The sequence below is a fragment of the Lepidochelys olivacea genome (genome assembly GCF_965140295.1).
Source record: "Lepidochelys olivacea isolate rLepOli2 genome assembly, chromosome: 4".
Classification (NCBI taxonomy): Eukaryota; Metazoa; Chordata; order Testudines; family Cheloniidae; genus Lepidochelys; species Lepidochelys olivacea.
In genome coordinates, this window is record NC_140414.1 from 70,992,006 (window position 1) to 71,018,622 (window position 26,617).

Consider the following 26,617-nt stretch of genomic DNA (forward strand, 5'->3'; position numbering starts at 1 on the left):
CCGAGGACTGCATTCTAAGTATCAACATAAGACTGCTCCTGCCTCAAGATGAAATATTCAGGGCTCTAGATTAGCCAAATGTCAACACAGATTTCTGACTGTATCTTGGGCCAGATTTTTAGCCCCTCCCTAACTGAGTCTCTGGGCTTCACGCTCGCAAATTAGACAATTTAGCTTTAAGCACTGATATGCAAGTGCAATCAAGTAGTTTGACATTTGAAACACTTAAATTATGTCTGTAATTATTTTCAAGCACTGGTTTCATGAGCAAAAATGAAAGCCAGCATTTATGAATCTTGCCCTTGATTATACTATCACATCTCCTCTTTGCCATCTTTTCTTCATGTTGGCTTTTGAGGTAGTGTGTCTCCCCCTAAACAAATATTCAAGAGCTACTAGAAAAATAACCCATCATACACACCTATACAAATGCACTGTGGAACAAAATTCAGATACTCTTTCAAGCTATGGAATGAATACTGCTTGGATTAAAACCTGCTAATACTTCAAGAAACACCATGTCATTCTCTAACTACTGTTTTTTTTTATAGGATAGTAACTATGGTTTGTTGGTTTGTATTTTTTTAAAAACCCAACTGATCTATAAAAAAACCAGCTAATTTTAAACTTTCTTTTCTAGTATAAAGTTTTAGGGTCTTATTCTCTTCTCATCTATATCAAGAATCAGTGCCTTTAAGTCAATGGATTCATACTGATGTAAAATTGTTGTAGGTGAGAAGAGTATCAGCCATTTGCTAAACAAACCAAAAGAGGCAGCCTATGTCATGAGGTGACCATTTGATTATTTGAGGTGGTGATGGTTCTCTATATTTGTTCATCTGTTATATATTTAGAGCTAAATTTTCAGTAAGATGCATGTAAATGTTCACATACATCTATGGCCTCCGAAGTTATGAATGCAAGTATGTAACAAAACCACATAGAAAGGGTATTTGTATGGGCCTTAAGTGAGCCCGCTACTCTCCTTGCTTAATGATCTCATTCTGATATTGGACAAAAATTAAGTGTCCATGCTGATTCTTTTAGCAGAGACAGTGAGGCGATGAGGGCAGCAGTGGCTGCAGTATGTGGAGAACGTGCCTCTCTACGGCTCTTTCATTGGACAGTTCACTAGTTCAGTTTTCCCAACATCCAGCAAAGATCAGGACTTTACTGATTTAGACTCAGTCCATGTAAAGACAAAGAGAACAGAGTAGATTTGGGGAAACAACCAGAGGAATTGTCAGAGATTATACTAGTGATCTCTAATGAGTAACAATGGGTCGCCCCTTTGTTACTCAGGTTCACAACTGAGAGGTCTTGATGGATCCTTGGACGTAGGGAGATAGAAGCAGTGGCAGTGGCCCTCACCCAGAGTCAATTTTCCACCTGTGCTTAGCCAGAATGATGATGGTGTTGAGTTTTTTTGTCACAATTCTCATCACATTTAATCGTTTGTTTGTCCTCTGTTACCACAGCACGTTCTTCATACTTGAAGACAGCTTTCAGACACTGTATTTGGTGCAGAATACAAGAATCGACTCACATAACTGTATTTCTACAGACCATTGTTCAGTATGAGCTCTAAGTTCCTGTTTATTTCTGGGTGCAATTCAAGCTCTTGGTTTTGATATGTAAATTCTCAGCAGGTTGGGGCTGGTCACATCAGATACAACAATTTCTTTGTGTAATGCATTAGTAGTTGAGATTAGCTGAAGTGGGCAAGGAATTTACTTCCACAAATATGATCAAGCAAGACCACAGTCTGTTGACCTTCAGAACATGAAATAAAACTCAACTGTTTTCACACATTCCCCCCCCCCCAAGGGAATGGGATGAATGATTGCAAGGCGAAGGGGAAACAGTGGAAGTATTCCTGGATGGTGGAATTGGTGCAAATTTATGGCTAATTTACAGCTAATATGTGTATTTTTTAGGCGCTTTCGAAATATTGATGCAGGTGATTATCCTTACTCAAAATACCATGAGAGGTGAAAAGTTAAACATCACAAGTAGAAATGAAAAAGGATGGAATGGCTAACACTGGTAAATGTTGTAGGACATGTATGAATAATTGACAGTCCTTTTTCAAAAGTTAGCCGGACACCTTTCCTGCCAATTAAAATAAATGGCCCAAATTAAGCTGGCATTGCTAATTCAGTTTCAAGCCTAGTCAGGGTACCCAAGTATTTTGAGCTAAGTGGGCAAAAGGATTTAATAATTATACTTTGACATTTATACAATATTTTTCATTTATAATTCTCCTGAATAACTTTGCAAATATATTCAAGAATAATTTCATTCATCACTGAAATCCCTGGGTGGAAAATAGCAGCTGCTTAACAGCACACTGCAAACTATACCCATTTAAACTTGAAAGTGTAGAAAAAATCTACATCTAATTTAAACTGCAAGGTAATATATAGCAAGACAGAATATAATTATCCTATCTCGGGTATAGCCAAGACTCAAGACTTAAAAACCAAATAATGCTATGAGATTTTAAAAGCTAAAAATATTCAGGGGCTCACCCAGCAAAAATCCCTCCAGTAAAAGCCACCTAACACCATGTTAATTCCACTGCCATCCACATCACTTACAATAGCAATAGTCTTTTCTTTAGAAGTCTCCCACGTGAGAACTTGTTAAGACAGATGCTTCTTAACATTTGCTTTCGTAGCTGACAAGATCACATCTGAGATGGCATTGCTAGAGACAAAACCCAATGATTATAATTTTCAGCCTATACTTTTTTAAAATCATTACGAGCACCAGTGTTCTGTTTTAAATGTGTCTGTAAATGTATGAACAACAAATATGCTTGAATTTTTGATGGGATGGGAAACTTTCAGATATTTGCAAAGGTGTTTTTGGGCCCATATACTCTTTTGTGCCATATGTCTTCACATTGGAAATAACTTGTTTGCAGCAAATATAATTAAACAAGTTAAAGTAGGTGTTTTGAGCTTAGTTTACCTATTTCTGTGAGCAAATTAATTGGTGATTAATTAATACTTAGGAAACAGAGCAGTCTGTTGAAAGAATGTAACTGAAGGCAACGTGTACATGTTGGAAGATACAACCATCAGATTTCTGAGTGGCTACCTCCACTAGCTTATAAAAAGAAACTGCAGTGGCCTCTCACCTTCCCTCCCCTGCATCCATTGATGTAGGTACTCAACACAAGGCAGGTAGATCATATTTCAACTGATTATTGGTATGAAAGAAGTTATTAAAAAGTAAGTGCTCCAGAGCGCTGCCTCCACCACTCTTCCCTTCTCCTATCAAACTGATGGAAAATTCAACATGATTTCCTTGCCTCAGGTGGAGTTCATTCTTCTCTCTGGATACTGCTAAATCAGCCCTGCCAGAGCTTTGTCTCATAAAAGTACAGCATTCTTTTGGAATAGTTCAGGTTGGAACACATAGGAAGCTTACACAATTCCCAGTGGAGGTCTCCATTCTACCCCATACCCGTCAAATTACACATTTTAATGCTGTGCTGTTCTTTCAATATACTCAGTTTTCAGAAACAAACTTTTCCAGCAAATTTATATTTACTGTAAATTTGTTTGCCATGTGGTTTTTGACTCCTTTCTGTGTTATGACTAGGTTTCTCAATTTGTATCTATGAGCAGACCATAAATCTATGAGCAGACCATAGGTTACAGAGGAAAATCAGGACTTTTACCACAGGACTTCTTCCATTTTTGTGGGAGGCCCATGCTAAAGTATTGTCACAGAACATTATTAGACTATATTTTAAAAGATAGCATTGATTGGGACTTCATTTATAACAACAATTAATAAAGTAAGAATCTGAAACTGCCTACTGTATCTTGCATATGCACATCAAGGTGGAATTTTGGCTGCATCAAAGTCAATAGGATTTTTGCCATTAACTTCAACAGAGCCAGAACTTCACCCCCCGATGCAGGGAAGCTGGAAGGACTTTTTAAAATCAGCAACTGGAAACCAACCAAATTGTGGGCCTTTGTGACAGCAAAATGTGAGAACAAAGCAAGCAAACAACTGCTTCAACCACCTTATCCAAATATACTTACAATAATAGATTTTAAACTAGAATTCAGCAAGTTACTGGGCCAGATTCTGTGCTCGTATAATGTAATTTCATTGAAGCCAATTGAGTTATTCCAGTTCACATGAGCAGAAAATTTGGCCCACTATGTTAATGGAAGTTTAACATATTTAATTTACAACTGAAGGTGCCTACTACTACCAAATATTTTTGAGTTCTTAAAGAAATGTACTTTGACCAAACTGTTAATTGACTATTTTATTTATACTTCAATGAGACAGTGGGGCTAACACACAATGTGGCACAGCTTCTCAGAAATATCCTTTACTGTTGGAGACATAATCACACTATGCTTTATAGATAAATAGAAGTCCTGAGTCTTTCTGTGTAAAAGCAAATGTAAAGCTTCCCAGTTGGTAAAGTTTCTCCAAACAAAAAACATATGCTGCATATATCATTCATGATATGCAGTAGGTGATGAAAGGCAGATGAGCCTCTTCTCCCTTGGCCTTCAAATAAAAAGCAGTGTTATATGTTTCTTGGTTTACTACAATAAAATATAATTTATGGCTGTATTGCAACATTCACTGAAGTCAAGAATGTTTAAAATTGAAAGGGTTTATTCTCCTTTTGTCAAGCATTTTCTACATACAGAACATCCACATGGTGTAAATTACAGAAGAAAAATGCATAAGAGACAGACTACTGTAAATAATTGAGTAACAGTTTACATGGCTCTCATTCACAATGGGAAAAATTGTTAAAAAGGAAAACAGATTCAGTAGCTAGAAATGTAAGCAGATTTTTTATTTTAATTAAATCTACCTGCCAGGAAGTTTCCTCAAGCTAAAGAGAGATCTACTGTATCACACAGCACAGGATGCTACATACACACACAATTACAATGCTAGAAAATTTCAGGTTTCTAAGTGATTTTACACAATCTAAACTGGAGCAAAATTTTACTTAGAAAAGCTTTTTTTTTTTTCTAATTGTCTTTAGTAAACAGAGGACAGTTTAAGAGCTCATAAGCATTCCTTAGGAAAATAAAAATAAATAAAAATTACCCCCAAATATTTATGTCATTACTGTAAGTCTTAGATGTTTTACTGCTGGCTTCAATTAGTCACATGTTTATTTTTTTCTGATTTTATGTGCTAACATTGTTCTAAATTTAAGAACCTTATTCTCATTTAGATGTGTAAGCTATGTTTAAATTTAGAGTAACAGTTAGTTAAATTAAAAAAAAATACAAGGGAACTTTTTTTTGCAATAATCCAATTAGAGATTTGGAGTGGCAAATCTACTAAGCAAATGGAAGAGGTTATGAAATACTTGTACATGACATAACGCACAAGCAAAAACTCTATCCACTGGTTGTTGTCTTAAATCCAGTTCTGAGTTTTATGTTAAGTTCTTCAAAATGCATGTCTCACAAAATTATTTTAAAAAATAACAGTTTTCTTGCCAGTATAAGTGAAGCTTCATATCAGTATGAGAAAGTGTGATTTATTCTAAGCAGATACACATCTTGTTTCTCTTTAGTAGAAACTCCCTGTTGATGCAACCCTGTGATAGCAAAATAACCTGACACTTAGATCTGTTACAAAAAGGTAAAACTTCTGCTATCAATTGAAATGATCTCAACTAAAACTCACAATAAAAATAAACTTCTCAAACTGCAGTGATCAAAAAACAGAGTACAGAAAAAATTGCAAATATAATTTGCCATTTTTTTCCTTAATGTGCTCCACAACCTGATGGAGACTAAAAACTTGAGATACTAAATGCTTCTTTTCAATAACACAAAATCCTGTAGCCACACTGGGAATAAATTATATAATTTCTACTCTTCCTTTTCCTTGTGAGACATTCCCTTCAAGGCACAAAAAGATTAAACAGTGGACAGGATAGAACATTTCAGTTTAAGAAGTCTAAGGTTGCACAACACTTCTTATTTTTTGTTGGAAGAAAACCAAACTGGAATTTAAGTATATTTCAGTATGCCACTTACAAATGCAATGGATCATATTAAGTCATTTGAAATTCCCTGAAGCATAGGTTTGTTGTTTTACTACCTTAAAATATTGTATCATCATTTCATAATTAAGCTTTAGAATTGCTCTCATTATTAAGGTGTAGCATAAATTTCAATATTGATTTTAATCAACCAATGTATCCTCAGATGGTCATTAGTAATAAGTCCCTTTGATGAATAATCAGTTTTAACAATTTTCTATGTCAGAGTTAATATCAAATTGTATCTGAACCAAACAAATGACAGATACAGAAGGGTCTAAATTTCAAAGGAAAACAATGTAAATTTAAAGAATGAAGTTAAGTGCAATGTACTGTAGAACTATTCATTCGGTAATTATCTAATATGATTCCTTATGCTTCTCCAACCCAAATTACTGTGTTGCCTCTCTCAACTTCAGTGATTTCACAATTTAACTTATTGAGTCTTCCATCCAGGATAAACAGGGATTCCTTGGAAGGTGTCATAAGGTACTGGCCAAAGAGACCACTGTCCTTGATTAGCCGGTTCTTACTGCTCCATGGCCATTCTTCTGTCTTGACAGGCTCTTTAAGGCTCTTCACCATTTTCACTTTGCCAGAGGAGAGCTCTACAAAGAGCACATCAGTTTGTGTGCTGGAACTAGCATAGATGTTGTATTGATGGGCTTCAGTAAATGATGGCTGAAAAGCAACATCAGATATGTGCAAGTTAGTGTGAATATCAAATGCATCCTGTACTTCTCCTCTGATTGTAATGGACTGGACCCTCATGAGACCTTTCACATCATCAATGCTGACAAGGTAGTGCCCATCTGGAGAGATATATGGGGTGCCTGTCACATCACCATTGTATCCAATCACAGAATCAGTGACACTGTCCACAATAAGCTGTGGTAGAATAGCCCCAGTTGTATCAGGCTTGCAGCAGATAAAATAATATCCTCCGAGGTGTGTATAAGCCAGAGACTGAGGAATGCAATTATAATCCTTTAAACTAATTGTCTTGATGTATGACATAGTTTCAAGATCAATTTTCTGGAGCACAGGCTCATCTTTGTGAAGAATAAATCCAAACCTAAGAGGAAAAAGCACAACATCAAAGAAAGAAAGCCCATAGTCTAATTATGCACAAACGTGCAATCTATGTAAGCAAAGTAGATGAGTTAAGATGTATAACAATATGTTCCTGCATATCTCAGCTTCAAATGTTTCAAACAGTAAGCTGCTTACAAATATCTATGTTTTCTTGGCTTCTTTGCAATTATAATTCAGAATTTGTAAAGCAAAATATTTTAAAACCATTGATCTAGTTAATTGGAAGAGTATAATTTGTTTTTTTTTTTACAAAGGGTAAGAGGTAAACATTATTCCGGATGTGTCTAAATCTATTGGCATTTTCTATGTTCAGTTATAAAATCAAGTAACTTTTACCAAAACCAGAAGGGATACAAAACTTGAATATCAAGATGCAGTACATCCCACATATTTTAATTCGCTTCATTTAGTTCTCATATTTTGTTGAGAACATCAGATTAATCCATCTGAATTGCTATTCAGATAATAATCCAAATCCTTCTAATTGAATTCATCTGAAATAAATATCAAATAAGGATTTAGATTTATGTCTTTCAACCACAAGGACCTCACTTATAAAATTTTTAAACAGCCCTTCTTAAATCACAGAATGTCGATTGAAAATGAGCTGTACAATTAAACTCTAAAATCCCTAAATTTTATATTGATAAAAAAATTAATATAAACTCCATAGTAGTTCTCTAACTATCTGCACATTGTCCCACAAAGGAGCATTTCTGGTCCCATTAATTATTGCATTGCACTCACACAAAAACCTTGAACATTTTCTAAAGCTTAGGAAGTGCACAGTACTCGTTTCCCTTCAAGACAAGAGCATCAGCAGCATTTTTTCTTAATAGGTGCTTCATCTCAACACACATTTCAAACCCTAACTGACCCCTGGATCCTGAGAGCCAGGCTTTCTTGCTGCTGAGTGCTAATATATCTGGAAAGCCTGACAATCTGAGCCAATGGGTTAATAGGATTAACAACAAATAAGGATGACAGTGATGCTGGGACAGGAAATTGGAATGGATTGACTGAACAAGATTAGGCTCATATTGTGTTTTGGAAAGTCTGATTTTGGATGCCTTTTCTTTTAGCTTTGACCTTGACTAAAATACGCTCCCACACTCTTCTCATGAAGCCTACTGAGACTCTTGATGCATGATATTGTGTTGCTGAAGGTAAAATACAGTATTCGTACTTCTGCGGTAAGAGCAATGTAATTTGGCTAATGCTACACACATTGTGAATTGGCAAATGCACACGTTTGTCAGACATTTAAAACAATATTGGGCACAATTACATACTGAATTACCATTTGTAACACGAGGGCTCTTGTCGAGCAACAATATGAAATCTTAAAACTATATGGCCCACTTCAATGCATATATCAACACACTGCATCCAAATGCAGAGAAGTAGAATGATTTAATAAAGGTGACTAGAAAAGAGTAAATAATAACTAAATCCGGATGTCCTTTATGTAATGGCCTCCACTGAGAGTTATCTTTGGGGATTGATCCCCACACCTCCAGTGCTAAACGTAAAGGAACATTAATTGGTAGCAACAATGGACTCATACTCTCCATGAATCAACCGGTTTAACACACTTAACAGTACTTACCTATTACTCAATCTTTCCCATACGAACCATTCAACTGGATTTTTATTTGGCAAGCAATGACTGGGCCAGATAACGTCTTCAATTCTGAAACAAAACTCCCCTTTGACTTCACCTTTAATACCAAATTCCTTCCTCTTCCCTCACAAAAATTGTAACATTAAAATTGCTATGTCAAGCATTCAAAAGTCAGTAAATAAAAATCAAAAATGGTTTGTCCCACAACATTAACTCAGCTTAACAACACAGCCTTTCTACTATATGGTGTGCATTAATAAAAACAAAAAAATACATTTAACAAGGAAAACAGGATTTGAAACCACCATGTATTTGTAACACAGCTGAGTTAACACTGTGGGAGAAAATCTTAACCTTTGGCATTTCTTGACTTTTGAGATGAGTGAATACAATTGACGATTTAAAAAAAAAAATCAGATGTTAAATACATTTTTCTTTTAAAAATAAACTTGTTTAAAATTAAATTTAAAATTATAACAATGTATGTTAAGGCCTAAACTTGCTACAATTTATAAGTTGACTTGTGGCCATGATCCTGAAGAGGTTCTGAGGCAAACTTAATTTATCTATACTTTGCAAAATTACCTTTATGAGTCAAGCCAATATAGCTAAAGTGAAAACAGAAAACATACAGTATAAATATTAACATTATTAATGTTAAGGTAAGTTTGGCAATCAAGCTGAAGCCTAGCGATGTCTATTAGTAGTTATATTTTTGTTAGTAGAAATAGCATAGGAGTTAGCATAGATTATAAGATTTAGCAATATGTGCCTTGTGATAAATGTGTAAACTGCAAAAGTACCAATATAACTTTTGAAATAATGAAATTTTAGAAACTTTGTAACAGGAGCTGATCACATTGATGTATTAAAACTATTAGGAAATGTACTGATGCAAATAGCTTATGTTAAGAGTTGAAACCTTAATTATGGTCTTTCAGGATACCATACACAGGCAAGAGGCTAAAATTTAACAAGTTATCATCCTGGACATGTGTGGGTGTTCAGGGTATAAAAGCTAATGTGTGGATATTCACAAGTGGGTTCAATAGAATGACAAGAGCAGGCAGCAGGCCAGATCCTCACTTCCACTTACAATGTGCTCCACTTATTGATCTTTCCATCTTCATTTCTAATGGTCGCCATAAGATTGTAAGTATGAGCAAGAGAGGGGGACATTTTGTTATCTTTACTTTGCTTTATGATAATTTTCTATTCTTTCAATTATATTTACCTGTAACACCTAAAACTCAATGTCTGTGTGTGCACCTACCAATCTCATACATAATAAAAGTGACTGAAGAAAAGAATCTGTTGTTAGTGACCTGTGCAATTTCCTCTCCAAAGTTATCAAAGGCTACAATTAAAACATTTAAATAAATAAATGTGCTGGAACAATGAGCCCTCCTCTGGTTGCCCCGTCTCAAAAGAGATATATTAGAATTGGGAAAGGTGCAGAGAAGGGCAACAGAAATTATTTGGGGTACAGAACAGCTTCCATATGAGGAGAGATTAAAAAGACTGATGACATTTTCCTGTGGAGTCAAGGGCTCAAGTAACACCAAATAGGCTGCGGGCAAACCAGCTTATCTAGCAGCTAAAAAGTTGTAATTTAACTGAATTGTTGCAAAACCTTAAAATCACCAGTTTAAAAAAAATCAATTGGAGGGAAAGTGAGAGGAAGAGAGAGATTTTAAAGAGCATTTTAAAAGGCTTCTTTTCTATTTATAACTGGCTTTTTTAGAGAGAGTCTCTGAAATTGGGATGGGGATGGGTATATGAATGTGCAGGGGATGGGTGTATGTGTGTGAGGGGGACAGCTGTGTGTGTGCGTGCGTGCATGAAAGGAGAGTCTGCTAGTTAAGGCACTGGACTGGGATTCAGATATGCAGTTTCAGTTCCTGGATCTGCCACAGACTGCTTGTTCGACCTTGAAGAAGTTAATCTCTCTGTGCCTCAATTTCCATCTCTAAAACAGAGATACTACTACTTTATTTCTGACATCCTTTGTCATCTTCTTAGATTTCATATTTTTTGGGGCAGAGACTCTCTCTTACTTTCTGTGAACACAGCATGACTAGATGGTGATCTCGATTGGGGCCTCTAGGTGCTACTGTAATAAAAATAAAAGGAAAAAGAATGTACACCTCCAGCCGCTGGAGGTAGGATGTATTGCCACTTCTCTCACTTGGAAAGTCTGGTGGGAGGAAGCAGAATTAGATTATGGTTCAATCTCAGAAGAGTCCCATCAGCCAACCTGCTGTGTGGACACATTAAATCAACACACCTCAGTTTGGCCTGACAACTTATTCTTGGCCAGATCTTCCCTCGTGTTGGCTGTGCTGATCCCCTAAAGTCCTTCAGTGGAGGGAAGATTGCAGCTGCCTTCTGCTACAAACCCTACCCAATAGACTTTTCTCTCCCAAAGGCCACAGCCAAGGACTGCACCAGAATAAACACTGGGTTGCTGATTCCAGCCCACTCTATTAAAACACTTATGGCTGGAATTTTCAAAGGAGCTGGGCACCTAACTCACTTAGGTTCCTTTCAAAATTAAGCCTATAAAGTAAACACACCATAAGATAGCATGCAGAGGCTCGTGTATTCATATAGACCTTGGATTTTCATACCATGTTTTGACCATTTTAAAAAGAAAGATTTTAGTTTTAAAATTAACCTCACAACATTTTTGGTCTATAGCTTTTATCATGTCCATACTTTGCTGATTTCACACAAGGGCATTTCAATTAACTTTTTCTAAAATAAAAAGAACGAATGACCAGTTGTGATCATACACTGTTCAAACTAAATGTTCCCTCCAGCCTAAAACCATGTCTTCTTATAAGGCACTGATCTAGTAACTGGGGAGGGGGTTTGTTGGTGTTTATAATTTTACATTTTAAAAGATTGTCAAAAGGCTGGCCATTCTTTTGAGGGATATAAATCTAAATAAATAAATACTAATACAATGCACCATTGCTGACAGGTGTTTTTATGTTAATCAGCCATAACAATGTGGAAACTCCTCAAGTAGCAGTGAATGGCTTGGGGGACTAGCACTGGGATTGATATGGAAGCTTTTCTCTCAAGATTGCCAGTTGTATGCAGTGTTGTTGTAGCTGTGTCAGTCCCTGACTATTAGAGAGACAAGGTGTGTGAGGCAGTATCTTTTATTGGACCAATAGCTTTTGTTGGTGAGAGAAACAAGCTTGAGGGCTTGTCTACACTGGCACTTCACAGCGCTGCAACTTTCTTGCTCAGGGGTATGAAAAAACATTGCATCACCACTGCACTCCCAGCGCTGGCAGCTACGCCCCTCGTGGCAGTGCTTTAATGTTGCTAGTGAAGATGTGCCCTGGGTCTGGAAAACACAGAGTGTCACAACTAAATACAAAGTGGAAGAGATTGTTTAGCATAAGTAGTTAACAAATATTTCAAATGACTATTCAAGGTGAAATGGCCCATTAATAACTCTCCAGTCATTGGAGGTGGGGGAGGGGGAAGGGGCAAGGGGGCTGTTAGTGGGTTATATAAAGTGTTCACCCATGGATGATGTGGTATTCTTGTCTTTTATCATTTTCCTGTGAGAGTCCATTTAAGAGCATAGTGATTGTCTGATTTCATCCACATAGTTGTTTTTGGGGCATTTAGTGCACTGGATGAGGTACACCAGATGCTGTGATAGGCATGTGTAGGACCCACGGATCTTGAAAGGTGTGTCACAGGCAGTATTGATCGTTGTAGCAGTGGAGATATGGCTGCAAGTTTTGCTTTGGTTGTTCTGGCAGAGTCTGGTGCTGCTTTGAGTTGGTGTGTCCTGGTCTGTGGGGAGCTTGCTTCTGATGATGAGTTGGAGAGGTTGTGGGGTTGTATGAAGGACAGAGGAGGGAGTTTAGGAAAGATTTCTTTCAGGATGGGGTCCCATTGAGTACGGATTGTAGTTATCTGATGATACCCTATATGGTTTCAGTGTTGGGCGGTAGGTGGCAATTTGGGGTGTGCAGTTGGAAGGGGGTTTATTTCTGTATTCAAGCAGGTTCTCTTGGGGTATTTGGTGGCCCGTTCCATGATGCAATCTACTCTGGTGGAGTGTCCCTGTTTGGTGAAGGTGGTTTTGAATGCATTAAGGTGTATATTCCAGACTTTCTCCTCAGAGCATATTCTGTGGTATCCGAGTGCCTGACACCTCTATAATAATAAGCACCCCCCACAATACACCTTTCAATATCCATGGGTCCTACACATGCCATCACATCATGTAGTGTACCTCATCAAGTACACTAAATGCCCCAGTAACAACTATGTGAGTGAAACCAGACAATTACTGCACTCTTGAATGAACTCACACAGGAAAATGAAAAAAGACAAGAAGACCATATCAGCTGTAGCAATTCTCACAAAGTGATCACTCTGTATCTGACATATCAGTCCTCATCCTCCAAGGAAACCTGCACAAAACTTTCAAAAGATGAGCTTGGGAGCTAAAATTCCTAACTTTGCTAGAAATTAAAAACTATAGAGCAAATAGAGACACTAGTTTTATGGCTTATTACAACAATCTATAATCCACTAAAAAAAACCCTCACCACACTTCTTTTCCCTCCAATGACTGGAAGGATACTAATGAGCCACTTTACTTTGAACAGTCCCTTGAAATATTTCTTAACTACTTATGCTAAACAATCTTTTCCACCTTGTATTTAGCTGTGACACTTTGAGTACATTTCCCAGACCTGAAGAAGAGCTCTGTGAGAGCTCTAAAACTTGTCTTGCTCACCAATGGAAAATTTCCAGTAAAAGATATTACTCACCCATTTTGTGTCTATGACACTGCCAGTTAGAATTTCGCCTAGATTAATAGCAAACTGATTAGGTTGGGGTTGGTTCTACTTTGAGCAGGTGGTTGGCCTAGAAGACCCCCTAAGGTCTCTTCCAACCCTAATCTTCTATGATTCTATGATTCTATGAAATGGCCATTTTTGCCATCTCATGTTTTCTCAATGTCCTATATGACATGAATGGTTTGTTATTTCAGTGCTGATTCCTAGTCGAAGGATGTCCACTTCACAAAACTGGCTTTAAATAGAACCTATTGTTGACAGTCTCAGCAGATTGGTTAGTGATTGATTCGGCAGAGATGTCACTATCCACTTAGCTTTATATAAGGTTCTTTCTGAGCTGTGTGGGAAAGTCTGTACTTTTACCCCCTACGTTTCACCTGCTGTGTGGATGCAGGAATTCAATCTCCATGACAAATTTCAAAAGCACTTAATTTTAAAATATTTTTGTTTTTTAAAAAAATATAGCCACGCATAATCATGCCAAGAAATTATGCCTGTGGCTTATGTGCTGCACGACTATTTTATGACTAGGCCTCCAGTAGAACAAGTGATACATCACAGAGCCTTCAGTTTTCCCAAATGATTCATGGGTAAGACGTGGTGTGTTTAATGCAAAGTTTCCTCTCATACAAGTTGATATAAAGAGTCCTCCCACTGTTCATTAATCCCTGATTAATATTTATGAGTTCAACCCTCATGTCTCCTCCATGCAATAAAATAATGCTCATTATCAGGCAGCCTATATGGCATTTGTCAGAGCATGTACTGGGAGCTCAAACAACTCAAGTCTGTAAGACTAAGTAGCTAAAACTTATTTTTTTCAACCATTTACTTTACAATTAATGAAGGTGAGAAGCTGTAACCTGCAGGCACATCACTGCATGTAGAATATTTGTCAGAGTTTCAAAAGCTGTAGTCAATTGTTTCTTTCTTCATTTATTCCATCTGACTATCTAATACAAATCTCAATCTTCCTAGAGGTAAAGAAATTTAGCCAAATTGTATTTTGTGACTAACAACCAAAAGAAGGGTTTCAGAGTAGCAACTGTTTTAGTCTGTATTCGCAAAAAGAAAAGGAGGACTTGTGGCACCTTAGAGACTAACCAATTTATTTGAACATAAACTTTCGTGAGCTACAGCTCACTTTGTAGCTCACGAAAGCTTATGCTCCAATAAATTGGTTAGTCTCTAAGGAACCAAAAGAAGAAAATTGAAGCAATAATACCTTGCTCTTCTATAGCACTTCTTAGCTGGTTGTGGTGCTAGAAGCACTCTACAAGCATGAATGAATTAAGCTTCATAATACCCACATTAAGTGCTCTGGGTAAGTACTATTATTATAGTACCAGCTTGGGTAAATTGAGGCAAAGAGAAGTTAAATGACCTCTCCGAAATCACACAGCGCAGGTGGGAAGACAATCCAGGAGTCCTGACTCAGTGCCCCGCTCTAATCATTAGACCATACTTCCCCCAGAAGTAAAGCACAACCAATACAGATAGTTATGTATTTTTCTAATTCAAATGAAAGTAGCTATATTAAAACATATAGTATCTTTAACAACTAAGTTAACAATATGTTCCAGCTGACTCCCTGTATTATCTCAAAATCTATATCTGACATGAGACTTTTTTTTTTACTATGTTACGTGTTCCTTAATACTTAGCTGTGCTTATATTAATGTGTCTTGCCTCCTGTAAAGGAAAGACTGAGTAATGTTCAGCCTAAAATACAAAAGAAACAGCTTTTTAGCTGAACTTCATATGAAAGCTGAGGTGAAATATTTCAGTTCTTAAATAGTAGTTACATTCATAGTTAGGAGAAAAAAATGCACAGAGAAGTACAAATGAATACATTTATTATAGCTCTAAAGCTAGAATTGGAACAGATTCTGAATAGCTCAAATGCTGGGACATAGTTGAGAAATGGATGAGCTCTTCTGAGCTCTAGATTTATGGAACCAATAACCAGTATACAGGCAAAACCAGAGAATGGGAAAAAAACTACCAGCTTAGATCTCTGCAGCATGTTTTCTCACATACCCTCCCTCTCCCCCCATGATGAAAGACTTCCACTACCTCCCTATATCCATTGACAGCCACTGCAAACTAGTTCTTTTTCATTCAACACCCTTAATGGTCATGCCTCTCAAAATTCCTCTCTCCAGTTTCTCCATTCTGCCAATAACAGCCTCCTCTCCCACTTTGAGGTCAGACTGGACTTCTACATAGAGTGCTTCCACCAACGTGCATGGGCTGAAATTGTGGAAAAGCAGCATCACTTGTCCCATAACCTCAGCCATGCAGAACACAATGCCATCCACAGCCTCAGGAACAACTCTGACATCATAATCAAAAAGACTGATAAAGGAGGTGCTGTCATCATCATGAATAGGTCGGAATATGAACAAGAGGCTGCTAGGCAGCTCTCTAACACCACATTCTACAGGCCATTACCCGCTGATCCCACTGAGGGTTACCAAAAGAAACTACACCATCTGTTCAAGAAACTTCCTGAAAAAGCATAAGAACAAATCTGCACGGACACACACCTAGATCCCCGATCAGGGGCATTCTATCTGCTACCCAAGATCCATAAACCTGGAAATCCAGGATGTCCCATCATCTCGGGCATAGACACCCTGACAGCAGATTGTCTGGCTATGTAGACACTCTCCTCAGGCCCTACACTATCAGCACTCCTAGCTATCTTCGAGACACCACTGACTTTCTGAGGAAACTACAATCCATTGGTGATCTTCCTGAAAACACCATACTAGCCACTATGGACGTAGAAGCCCTCTACACCAACATTCCACACAAAGATGGACTACAAGCCATCAGGAACAGTATCCCCAATAATGTCATGGCAAACCTGGTGGCTGAACTTTGTGACTTTGTCCTCACCCACAACTATTTCACTTTTGGGGACAGTGTATACCTTCAAGTCAGCGGCACTGCTACGGGTACCTTCATGGCCCCACAGTATACCAACATTTTTATGGCTAACTTAGAACAACACTCTACTTGTACTACATTGATGACATCTTCATCATCTGGAGCAATGGAAAAGAAGCCCTTGAGGAATTCCACCATGATTTCAACAATTTCCATCCCACTATCAACCTCAGCCTGGACCAGTCCACACAAGAGATCCACTTCCTGGACACTACAGTGCTAATAAATGATGGTCACATAAACACCACAATATACCGGAAACCTACTGACCACTATACTTACCTACATACCTCCAGCTTTCATCCAGACCACACCATATGATCCATTGTCTACGGCCAAGCTCTACTATACAACCACATGTGCTCCAACCACTCAGACAGAGACAAACACCTACAAGATCTCTATCAAGCATTCTTACAACTACAATACCCACCTGCTGAAGTGAAGAAACAAATTGACAGAGCCAGAAGAGTACCCAGAAGTCACCTACTACAGGACAGGCCCAACAAAGAAAGTAACAGATCGCCACTAGCTGTCACCTAGAGCCCCCAACTAAAACCTCTCCAACGCATCATCAAGGATCTACAACCTATCCGGAAAGACGATCCCTCATTCTCACAGATCTTGGGAGACAGGCCAGTCTTTTCTTACAGACAGCCCCCCAACCTGAAACAAATACTCACCAGCTACCACACACCACACAACAAAACCACTAACCCAGGAACCTATCCTTGCAACAAAGCTCGTTGCCAACTCTGTCCAAATATCTATTCAAGGGACACCATCATAGGGCCTAATCACATCAGCCACACTATTAGAGGCTCATTCACCTGCACATCTACCAATGTGATATATGACATCATGTGCCAGCAATGCCCCTCTGCCATGTACATTGGCCAAACCGGACAATCTCTATGCAAAAGAATAAATGGACATAAATCAGATGTCAAGAATTATAACATTCAAAAACCAGTTGGAGAACACTTCAACCTCCTGGACACTCAATTACAGCCCTAAAAGTAGCAATTATTCAACAAAAAAAAGTTCAAAACCAGACTCCAACGAGAAACAGCAGAACTGGAATTAATCTGCAAACTGGACACCATTAAATTAGGCTTGAATAAAGACTGGGAGTGGATGAGTTATTACACTAATTAAAAACTATTTCCCCATGCTAATTTCCCCCCCTACTGTTACTTACACTTTCTTGTCAACTGTTTGAAATGGGCCATCCTAATTATTACTACAATTTTTTTTTCTCCTGCTGATAATAGGCCACCTTAATCGATTGGTCTTGTTAGAACTGGTATGGCAACCCCCATTTTTTCCATGTTCTCTCTCTATATATATCTTCCTAATGTATTTTCCACTACATGCATCTGATGAAGTGGGCTTTAGCCCACGGAAACTTATGCTCAAATAAATTTGTTAGTCTCTAAGGTGCCACAAGTACTCCTTGTTCTTTCATTTTATCTCTATTGTCTCAACCAGTGAGTACCCGCATACTTTAGGTGTGATCAATTTTCCACTTTCTCTTATAGAATCAATGGAATTGCCATGGCAGGTTAGACTTGTGGTCTGTCTGGTCCAGCATCCTGTCTGACAGTAGCCACTACCGGATATCTAAGAAACCCTGAAGTAAGAAGTTATGAAATAGCCTACACCCAGGGAAAGTTTCTTCCCCAGCCTTTTCATTTAGAGTTGGTTTATGCTCTGAAACATGGGGGTTTAATTCAGATTTCAAAGTATATTTATTTTTAAATCCTAACAATGGTAATTCTGGATACTCACGCTATCCATATTTCAATGACTCTATTGGTTTTTCAAGTTCTACTTGCCTCCTTTTGTTAGTTATCTTTACCTACTCTTGCATTGTTTTTCAATATTTTTCCATTGTTTTAACTGTTGTGACCTGTGAGAAGAATGAATCATACATTATACAAATATATTAGGTTGTAATGTATAACCTCAAAAGGAATAGAACAGAAGTCTTCCAGTGTATGAGAAAATATTGTGTAAGAGTGTGGTATACATATTCTGATGTCACCATGGGATTTAGGTAGCTACCTCCTTTCCATTCTCTGAAACATTTACATAAGAGATTTGTCATTGTCTTTTAGTGAATGAGTTATTTTCACAATTGCTCCAACGCTACTGCAGAAAAAGAATTCAGTACATGGTAATATCCACTGTTGGGTATGCTTTATACAATACTCCTATTCAAATTCTACATCTGTGCCATTTGGACTGGAGCACCCTCCCTGATGCCGTAGAGTAGACCAATACAAGTAAAGATTCTCTTTTATTGATGGAAGGAGAGTCCTCAGTTTGATTATTTTCTTTCTGTGTTATATTCATCTATATTTCTACCCCTACTTTAAAAATGCTTTGAAGGTATTAGCACAGTTTAAAGTCTAGGTGACTCTGTGGACAGATGAATCTGAACTCCAGATGCTTATTTGAAATTTATATGAACTACCAAGCCTATGGAAGCTTCCCCACCCCAAATCCTCCTTGCTCCCAGAAAAAAAAAACACCCCTTATAGCCAATAGGTTATCGCTCCCCCAACCTTGTCTGGGTACCTCTCTTCCTGTCCTCTAGCACTGAGAAGAGTGGGGGAGCCATCTTCTAAACCCCCACAGTGGTGAGCTTCATTGCAGCACTTCTATCTCTGTTTAGGGATCATACAGTCTTATTTACCCAAACCAATATACATGGCTGTGAAGCAAGCAGGATAAATGTTGTCCAGTTCCCCTCTGAAGAGAGGGTATAGAGCCAGAGGACACACGTGACAGCAGATGTTGATGGTCATGCTGAAGAATGAATTTTGTAGCCTCTTTTTAAATCATTATAAACTTACTATGATATTTTTAATGCTTTCATCCGGAAGCTGCATTCCCTCAGGCTGATTCTGCTCCCTATATGCCACCCTGGCAGGGTATGCAAGCTGCAATAGAGACACAAGTAGCTAGGGAAGAATGTCTACGGTAAAGAAGCTGCATGGGGCCAACACGTGCCCCTATCCAGCCCTCCCCTCCTTCCCTTGCAATTTCCATTTCAGGGGCAGAAGATGGTCTGAGGGCTATGGGAAATTCTGGGCTGCTGCCATAAATCTGCATTGCTGGATTCGGGTAAGCCACTATAAGTTAGAGCAGCACTCTATTGGGGTCTGTCATGGCCCCCTCAGCAGCCCAGAATCCAGTGGGTGCAAGATTGGCAGGAAAATCAGCTTTTTCCCCATGTCCCTGTGCTGTACCACTCTGGAATTGGAGCTCAGGCACTACCCCTCTCTATGGTGTAGTCTGCTTCACCCAACTTTCAAGATGGCACTTTCTTTTCTGATAGTAAATTATTATTTTTGTTAGAATTAAGACACTTAAAATATGTTGTCATTTGCTTTGTTGGTGATTAGCTGCAGTGATGAAAATATCTTCCATATATTATACAAGGATTTTTAATTCAGTTACTGCTTGACACATTCTATAAGTTTCTCCGTTTTCCTTGTAATGAGGGCAGTAAACAGCTTTACTTCTGATCTATTACTTTCTAAAGGAAGGAAACAGAATTTTGGTGTCAAGGGTAGGGAGGTCACATGAGTTTTCTTCTCTAGTCTCTTCTCAAAAGGCCACAGGTAGAGTTAGTGCACAAATGCTTCTTTTGCATGTTAGCTACTTTTGCGTCAAACAGAGGGTCCTCTTGAATGTAACATGAGGCCCTCCTTCCTCCCACCCTCAAAGGATGAGCATACTGCCTCTGCTTATAAATAAATTCAGTCTTGTGCTTCAGTTTATGAAATGGATGCTCAAATTTATACTTTTCTCTCATAGAACAAAGTACACTGCTAGAGATGGACCCAACAAGTCCTGAAGTTTGGGGGATTCACCATCTAGATCCAAATTCTGCAGCTCAAGCATATTTTAGCCTCATCACTGTTGGCGATGTTTTCGAACACTGAACATTTAAAAAAAAAAAAGACTCTGCTTCTTAGGACCAATGGTACAAAGGCATTTGGTAGAACTGCAGATTATACTGCTATATTTTTAAAGTCTTGTATTTCCCACAATGTATGTCTTGGATCAGTTTATCAATAAATGGCATGGAGATCACATCCCCCCTTTTGGGTTAGGCATGGTGTTACACATGAGCCCTGCCTCATTGCCCTTCACTCAGGTTACAAACAAGTCCAGACAGACCTTTTTATCAAAGAGCATCCCTTTTCCTATAAGTGTGAATAGGACCTTACCCAGATGCACTTGAGCACTGATCCTCTCTGACTCCTTCATTCTTCACTGCACAAGGTAACACACACTGTTTCTGGAACCCTTCCCAGTTCCTTCTCCTTGTCAGACTTTTCTTAAGCAGGAGGTCTACTTAAAACAGAATTCTCTCCAGCTCTCCTGCCTGGAACCGTTATTCAGATTTTCTAGGCCTTCTTAAGTAGGAGCTCTCACCTCTCCTCTCTGGAGCTAAGTTAAGGTCAGTCAACTTAACACACCAGCTTCTCCTTCAGATGGTTCCTTTTCCTTAATCAGGTTTCAGACTGTTCCAAATGCTAGGCTTTCTTTATTGGAATCTCCTGGTGTCTGCCCTGCTGTGAGGGAGGAGGCAGCATTTATTCTCCCACCTCATCCCCAATTGGCTGCGGGAGAGGGAAACCTAACCCTACCCCCTCTGCATAGTTGGTCTCAGGCCCACAAAAAACTGTAAAAGGATTTCCCTCTGAACACTTCTTACTCATAGACTATCAGAGTTGGAAGGGACCTCAGGAGATCATCTAGTCCAACCCCCTGCTCAAAGCAGGCACAATCCCCAATTTATTTTTTATTTTTTTTCCCCAGATCCCTAAATGACCCCCTCAAGGATTGAACTCACAACCCTGAGTTTAGCAGGCCAATGCTCAAACCACTGAGCTATCTCTGCATAGATCCCTAATTTTTAGAAGGAAATTAGAATTTTTAGAAGCAGACTGCTTCTGCTCCAATATCGAAGATCTCCTTGTAGCTATAATTGGATCTTTCTAACTCTTAAAGGACCATGCCAGGTGACAGGGTGGGCTGACCACTAGTCATCACTACTCTTAAGCAGTCAACTAACCCCTCACATGCTACTTAGATCTGTTGGACTAACAGCTTCCAAAACTTTTGGCTTTCTCCTTGTGGTAGGTGTCCAAAGCCAGCCTACCATTTTTGAGCAAGCCTGTGAAGCAAAGCATTACTTTTCTAACCAAATACAACTGATGACTCTTCACTATGACCACACCACTATGCATTGCAAAGGCCTGAGGATTTTAGAGTTGTGGGTGCCCAACAACCCTGAAAATCACACTCCAAAAAGTTTCAAATTTGGCATCCAAAAAAATGGAGGCATCAAAAATCTGTAAATACTTTTGAAAATTCTAGCTAAAAATGACCAAGGCTGCAGTGAGAATCAGAACCAGAACTAGATTTCAAATATCGGTGGCCCTTTCCCCTGTCCAGGGCATAGTCCGCTAGCTCAGACAGACACTCAAGCTACTTTCCTCCATGGTCAGAAATCACAGTGACTGCTCAAGAGAGAAGCTAGCTCATCTACAAGTAACTGGCTAGGATGGTGATGGATGTCAGTCCCAGTGCCCACCATATTTGCAAATTGATTTGGTTTCCTTCTAAAAATTCAGGGATCTATGCAAATACTATCTATAGGCTTCAAAGATTAGTCCTGGGTATTTGTAATGAAGGACCATAAATAACTCTGTGTTTTAGGGAAAAACTACTTTTGAAACACTAGTGATCAATTTAGATATTTTTATACTTTTACATTTTCAAAACTATGTTCCCAAGGAAAAGGGCTAGACATTTGAAAGAAAGAAAGAGAGAAAGAAAGAGAAAAACAAAAGAACAAAAAGAAAAAGAGAAAGAAACTTGTGATTCTCCCTTGCATTTCTAGGCCCCTGTCATAAATATAAAGGGAAGGGTAAACCCCTTTGAAATCCCTCCTGGCCAGGGGAAAGCTCCTCTCACCTGTAAAGGGTTAAGAAGCTAAAGGTAACCTCGCTAGCACCTGACCAAAATGACCAATGAGGAGACAAGATACTTTCAAAAGCTGGGAGGAGGGAGAGAAACAAAGGGTCTGGGTCTGTCTGTAGTCGTCTTGGCCGGGGACAGAACAGGAATGGAGTCTTAGAACTTTTAGTAAGTAATCTAGCTAGGTATGTGTTAGATTATGATTTCTTTAAATGGCTGAGAAAAGAATTGTGCTGAATAGAATAACTATTTCTGTCTGTGTATCTTTTTTGTAACTTAAGGTTTTGCCTAGAGGGGCTCTCTATGTTTTGAATCTAATTACCCTGTAAGATATCTACCATCCTGATTTTACAGGGGGGATTTCTTTATTTCTATTTACTTCTATTTTTTATTAAAAGTCTTCTTGTAAAACACTGAATGCTTTTTCATTGTTCTCAGATCCAAGGGTTTGGGTCTGTGGTCACCTATGCAAATTGGTGAGGCTTTTTATCCAACATTTCCCAGGAAAGGGGGGGTGCAAGTGTTGGGAGGATTGTTCATTATTCTTAAGATCCAAGGGTATGGGTCTGTAGTCACCTAGGCAAATTGGTGAGGCTTTTTACCAAACCTTGTCCAGGAAGTGGGGTGCAAGGTTTTGGGAAGTATTTTGGGGGGAAGGACGCATCCAAACAGCTCTTCCCCAGTAACCAGTATTAGTTTGGTGGTGGTAGCGGCCAGTCCAAGGTGTAATATTTTGTACCTTGGGGAAGTTTTGACCTAAGCTGGTAAAGATAAGCTTAGGAGGTTTTTCATGCAGGTCCCCACATCTGTACCCTAGAGTTCAGAGTGGGGGAGGAACCGTGACATGGTGGCACAGTGGTGGGATTAACCTGAAATCATTTTGAGATCCAGTTGAGATTTTTTGAACTAGAAATACAGATTTTAAAAAGGAATTTTTAGGAAGTCCAGGAAGCAGCTTTGAAACTGAAAGCAGCTTGGTTTCTCTCTGCTTTGTGGCCAAGCAGAGACAAAAGGGGATTATCTTGTGAATTGCAGGTTTTCTTTGCCTGGAGGCAGGGTACTTAACTCCTGCAGGGAAATTCACAGTCTTCCAACCCAGAGGTTTTTTTTTCTTTTCTTCCTAAAAGTAAATAGGGGGTGTGTGCTCTACCCATTTGCCTGGAGACAAAAGTGGCAGGGTTTTTTTTTAGGATTTTGATTTTTTTTTGTTTTACAAGGAGCACAGGTTTGAAAAGAATTTTTTTTTTCTTTGGGCTGGGTAAGCAGGTTTCCAAGTAGTTGGAGGTTTTTTGCTTTAATTTGGGCCCAGAGCAGAGACAAGGGAATTGTCTTTTTCTGTAGGCTGACAATCACTATCAGAGAATAGGTATTCTATTCCAGCACAGCAAAATTTTACAGCCAAGTTTTGTTTGTTTATTTCTAAACCTCGGGTGTAAAGTTAGTTAAAAACAGAGAGGTTAGAATGGCCAAATCCTCGGCTCGACTACAGCTGGAATTAGCCAAATTTCAGGCTGAGGAAAAACAAAGGGAACATGAAAGACAGATAGAACTCATGCGGCTGGAGAAGGAGGTACAGGAGGCTGCCCACAAGAGGGAAATGGAGGCAAGGAAGCATGTGGAGGAGATGGAGAGGATAAAGGCCCAGCAGAATATACCAACAAACCCTAGAAATCCTTCTCCAGGTACCACTTCCCATCCCAGAAAGTTCCCCACCTACAAGGCAGGTGATGATACTGAGGCCTTCTTAGAAAACTTCGAAAGGGCCTGCCTTGGGTACAACATCTCTACTGACCAATACATGGTAGAGCTGAGGCCGCAGCTCAGTGGACCCTTAGCTGAGGTGGCAGCTGAAATGCCTAAAGAACATATGAACAAGTATGAACTGTTTAAATCCAAGGCGAGAGTCAGAATGGGGATAACACCCGAGCAGTCTCGTCGGAGGTTCCGAGCCCTAAGGTGGAAACCAGACATGTCATTTACCCGACATGCCTACCACATTGTGAAACATTGGGATGCCTGGATATCAGGAGCAAGTGGTGAATCTCCAGAAAATTTGCCCTTCCTAATGCAAATGGAACAATTCTTAGAGGGTGTTCCTGAGGAAATAGAAAGATACATCCTAGATGGGAAACCCAAAACTGTAATTGAGGCAGGAGAGATTGGAGCCAGATGGGTGGAGGTGGCAGAGAAGAAGAAAACTGGTCGCAGTTGGAGCGGAGACCAGAAGGGACCACCCCAGACCACACCCTATTACCGGGGGCCGCCCAAAGCCCCACCTACCTCCCAAAGAACCCTCCAGACCCCTTATCGTCCCACCACCCCGTTCTCCAGCAACCCACCTCGCCCCGGTGACCCGTCAGCTGGACGATGTTTTAAATGTAACGAGCTGGGGCATGTAAAGGCCAACTGCCCCAAGAACCCCAACAGATTACAGTTCATTGCACCAGAATCACACCAGAGGTCCACAGGCCCAGATACCTCCCAGATACCCTTGGAGCGGAGGGAAACTGTGAGTGTGGGCGGGAAGAAGGTCACCGCGTGGAGGGACACCGGAGCACAAGTGTCAGCTATCCATGCTTCCTTAGTGGACCCCAATTTAATCAACCCAGAGATCCAAGTGACGATTCAACCCTTCAAGTCCAACTCTTTCAATTTGCCTACAGCCAAGTTGCCTGTCCAGTACAAGGGCTGGTCAGGAATGTGGACTTTTGCAGTCTATGATGATTATCCCATCCCCATGCTGTTGGGGGAAGACTTGGCCAATCACGTGAAGCAGGCCAAGAGGGTGGGAACGGTCACCCGCAGCCAGGCTAAACAAGCCGTGAGGCCTAGCTCTGTTCCGGAAACTTCTATCAGGGCCCGGTCAGAGGTGATGGACCCGGACCCCAGGCCAATGTCTGCAACAGCAGTAGTGGATCCAGTCCCAGAGACCCAGACGGAACCAGTCCCAGAACCGGAACCAGCCATACAACCAACACCAGACCCCGTGCCAGCACTGAATCCAGTACTTGCAACCTCAACACCAGAGGGCCCCACCGAACCTGAACTGGCAGCAGCCGATAACCCTACACAAGAGGCTCAGCCGGAGCCTGAATCCCAACATAGTGCACCAGCGGACAGCGGAGAGCGGTTCACAGTCAACAGAAACAGCTCCATCCCCTATATCGCTTCCAGAGGGACCAAGCCTATGTCCCCAATCCAATGAGGAACTGATGTCTCCAGCATCAAGGGAACAGTTCCAGACCGAACAGGAAGCAGATGAAAGCCTCCAGAGAGGCGGCACGGAGCAACCCACCGCCTCTCAGCTCTTCTAATCGATCCAGGTTTGTTGTAGAAAGAGGACTTTTATACAAGGAAACTCTTTCTGGACACCAGGAAGACTGGCATCCTCAGAGACAGTTGGTAGTTCCAACTAAATACCGGGCCAAGCTCTTGAGCTTAGCCCATGATCACCCTAGGCCAACCTACCCTGGCAAAAATGTCTGCTAGTGCCTGGCACACACTTTTAGCCCTGGTGTTGCTTAGAGCTACTGCTTCCGGCCATCGGGTGGCAAAATCCATGAAAGTCAGTATGTACTGCTTTCCTCTGGGTGTCTTTTTCGGAAAAGGACCCAGAATATCCACAGCTACTCGCTGAAATGGAACTTCAATGATGGGGAGTGGCTGGAGAGGAGCTTTGACCTGGTCTTGGGGTTTTCCCACTCTTTGGCACACCTCACAAGACTGGACATAGGTAGAAACATCCTTGCCCATTCCCTCCCAGTGGAATGATCCCCCCAAACGGTCTTTGGTCCTGTTCACCCCAGCATGGCCAAAAGTGTGTGCCAGGCACTAGCAGACATTTTTGCCAGGGTAGGTTGGCCCTCCGACATCCTCACAGATGCAGGGACTAATTTCCTGGCAGGAACTATGAAAAACCTTTGGGAAGCTCATGGGGTAAATCACTTGGTTGCCACTCCTTACCATCATCAAACAAATGGCATGGTGGAGAAGTTTAATGGAACTTTGGGGGCCATGATACGTAAATTCGTAAATGAGCAC

The 26,617-nt window shown here is 39.9% G+C and overlaps 1 protein-coding gene across 3 annotated transcripts in view; it reads right to left on the reverse strand.

Moving 5' to 3' along the window:
- Positions 1-4,634: 4,634 nt before the first annotated feature.
- FSTL5 (follistatin like 5) overlaps positions 4,635-26,617 on the reverse strand; it is a 588,878-nt gene continuing 566,895 nt past the window's right edge. For 2 of the 3 annotated variants that reach the window (XM_084625380.1, XM_084625381.1), the window contains exon 16: positions 4,635-7,133. In XM_084625380.1, coding sequence (XP_084481506.1) covers positions 6,431-7,133 — 703 coding nt within the window. In that variant the 3' untranslated portion in view covers positions 4,635-6,430. The remainder of the gene's footprint in view (positions 7,134-26,617) is intronic. The other variant, XM_084625382.1, reaches the window with a different exon arrangement.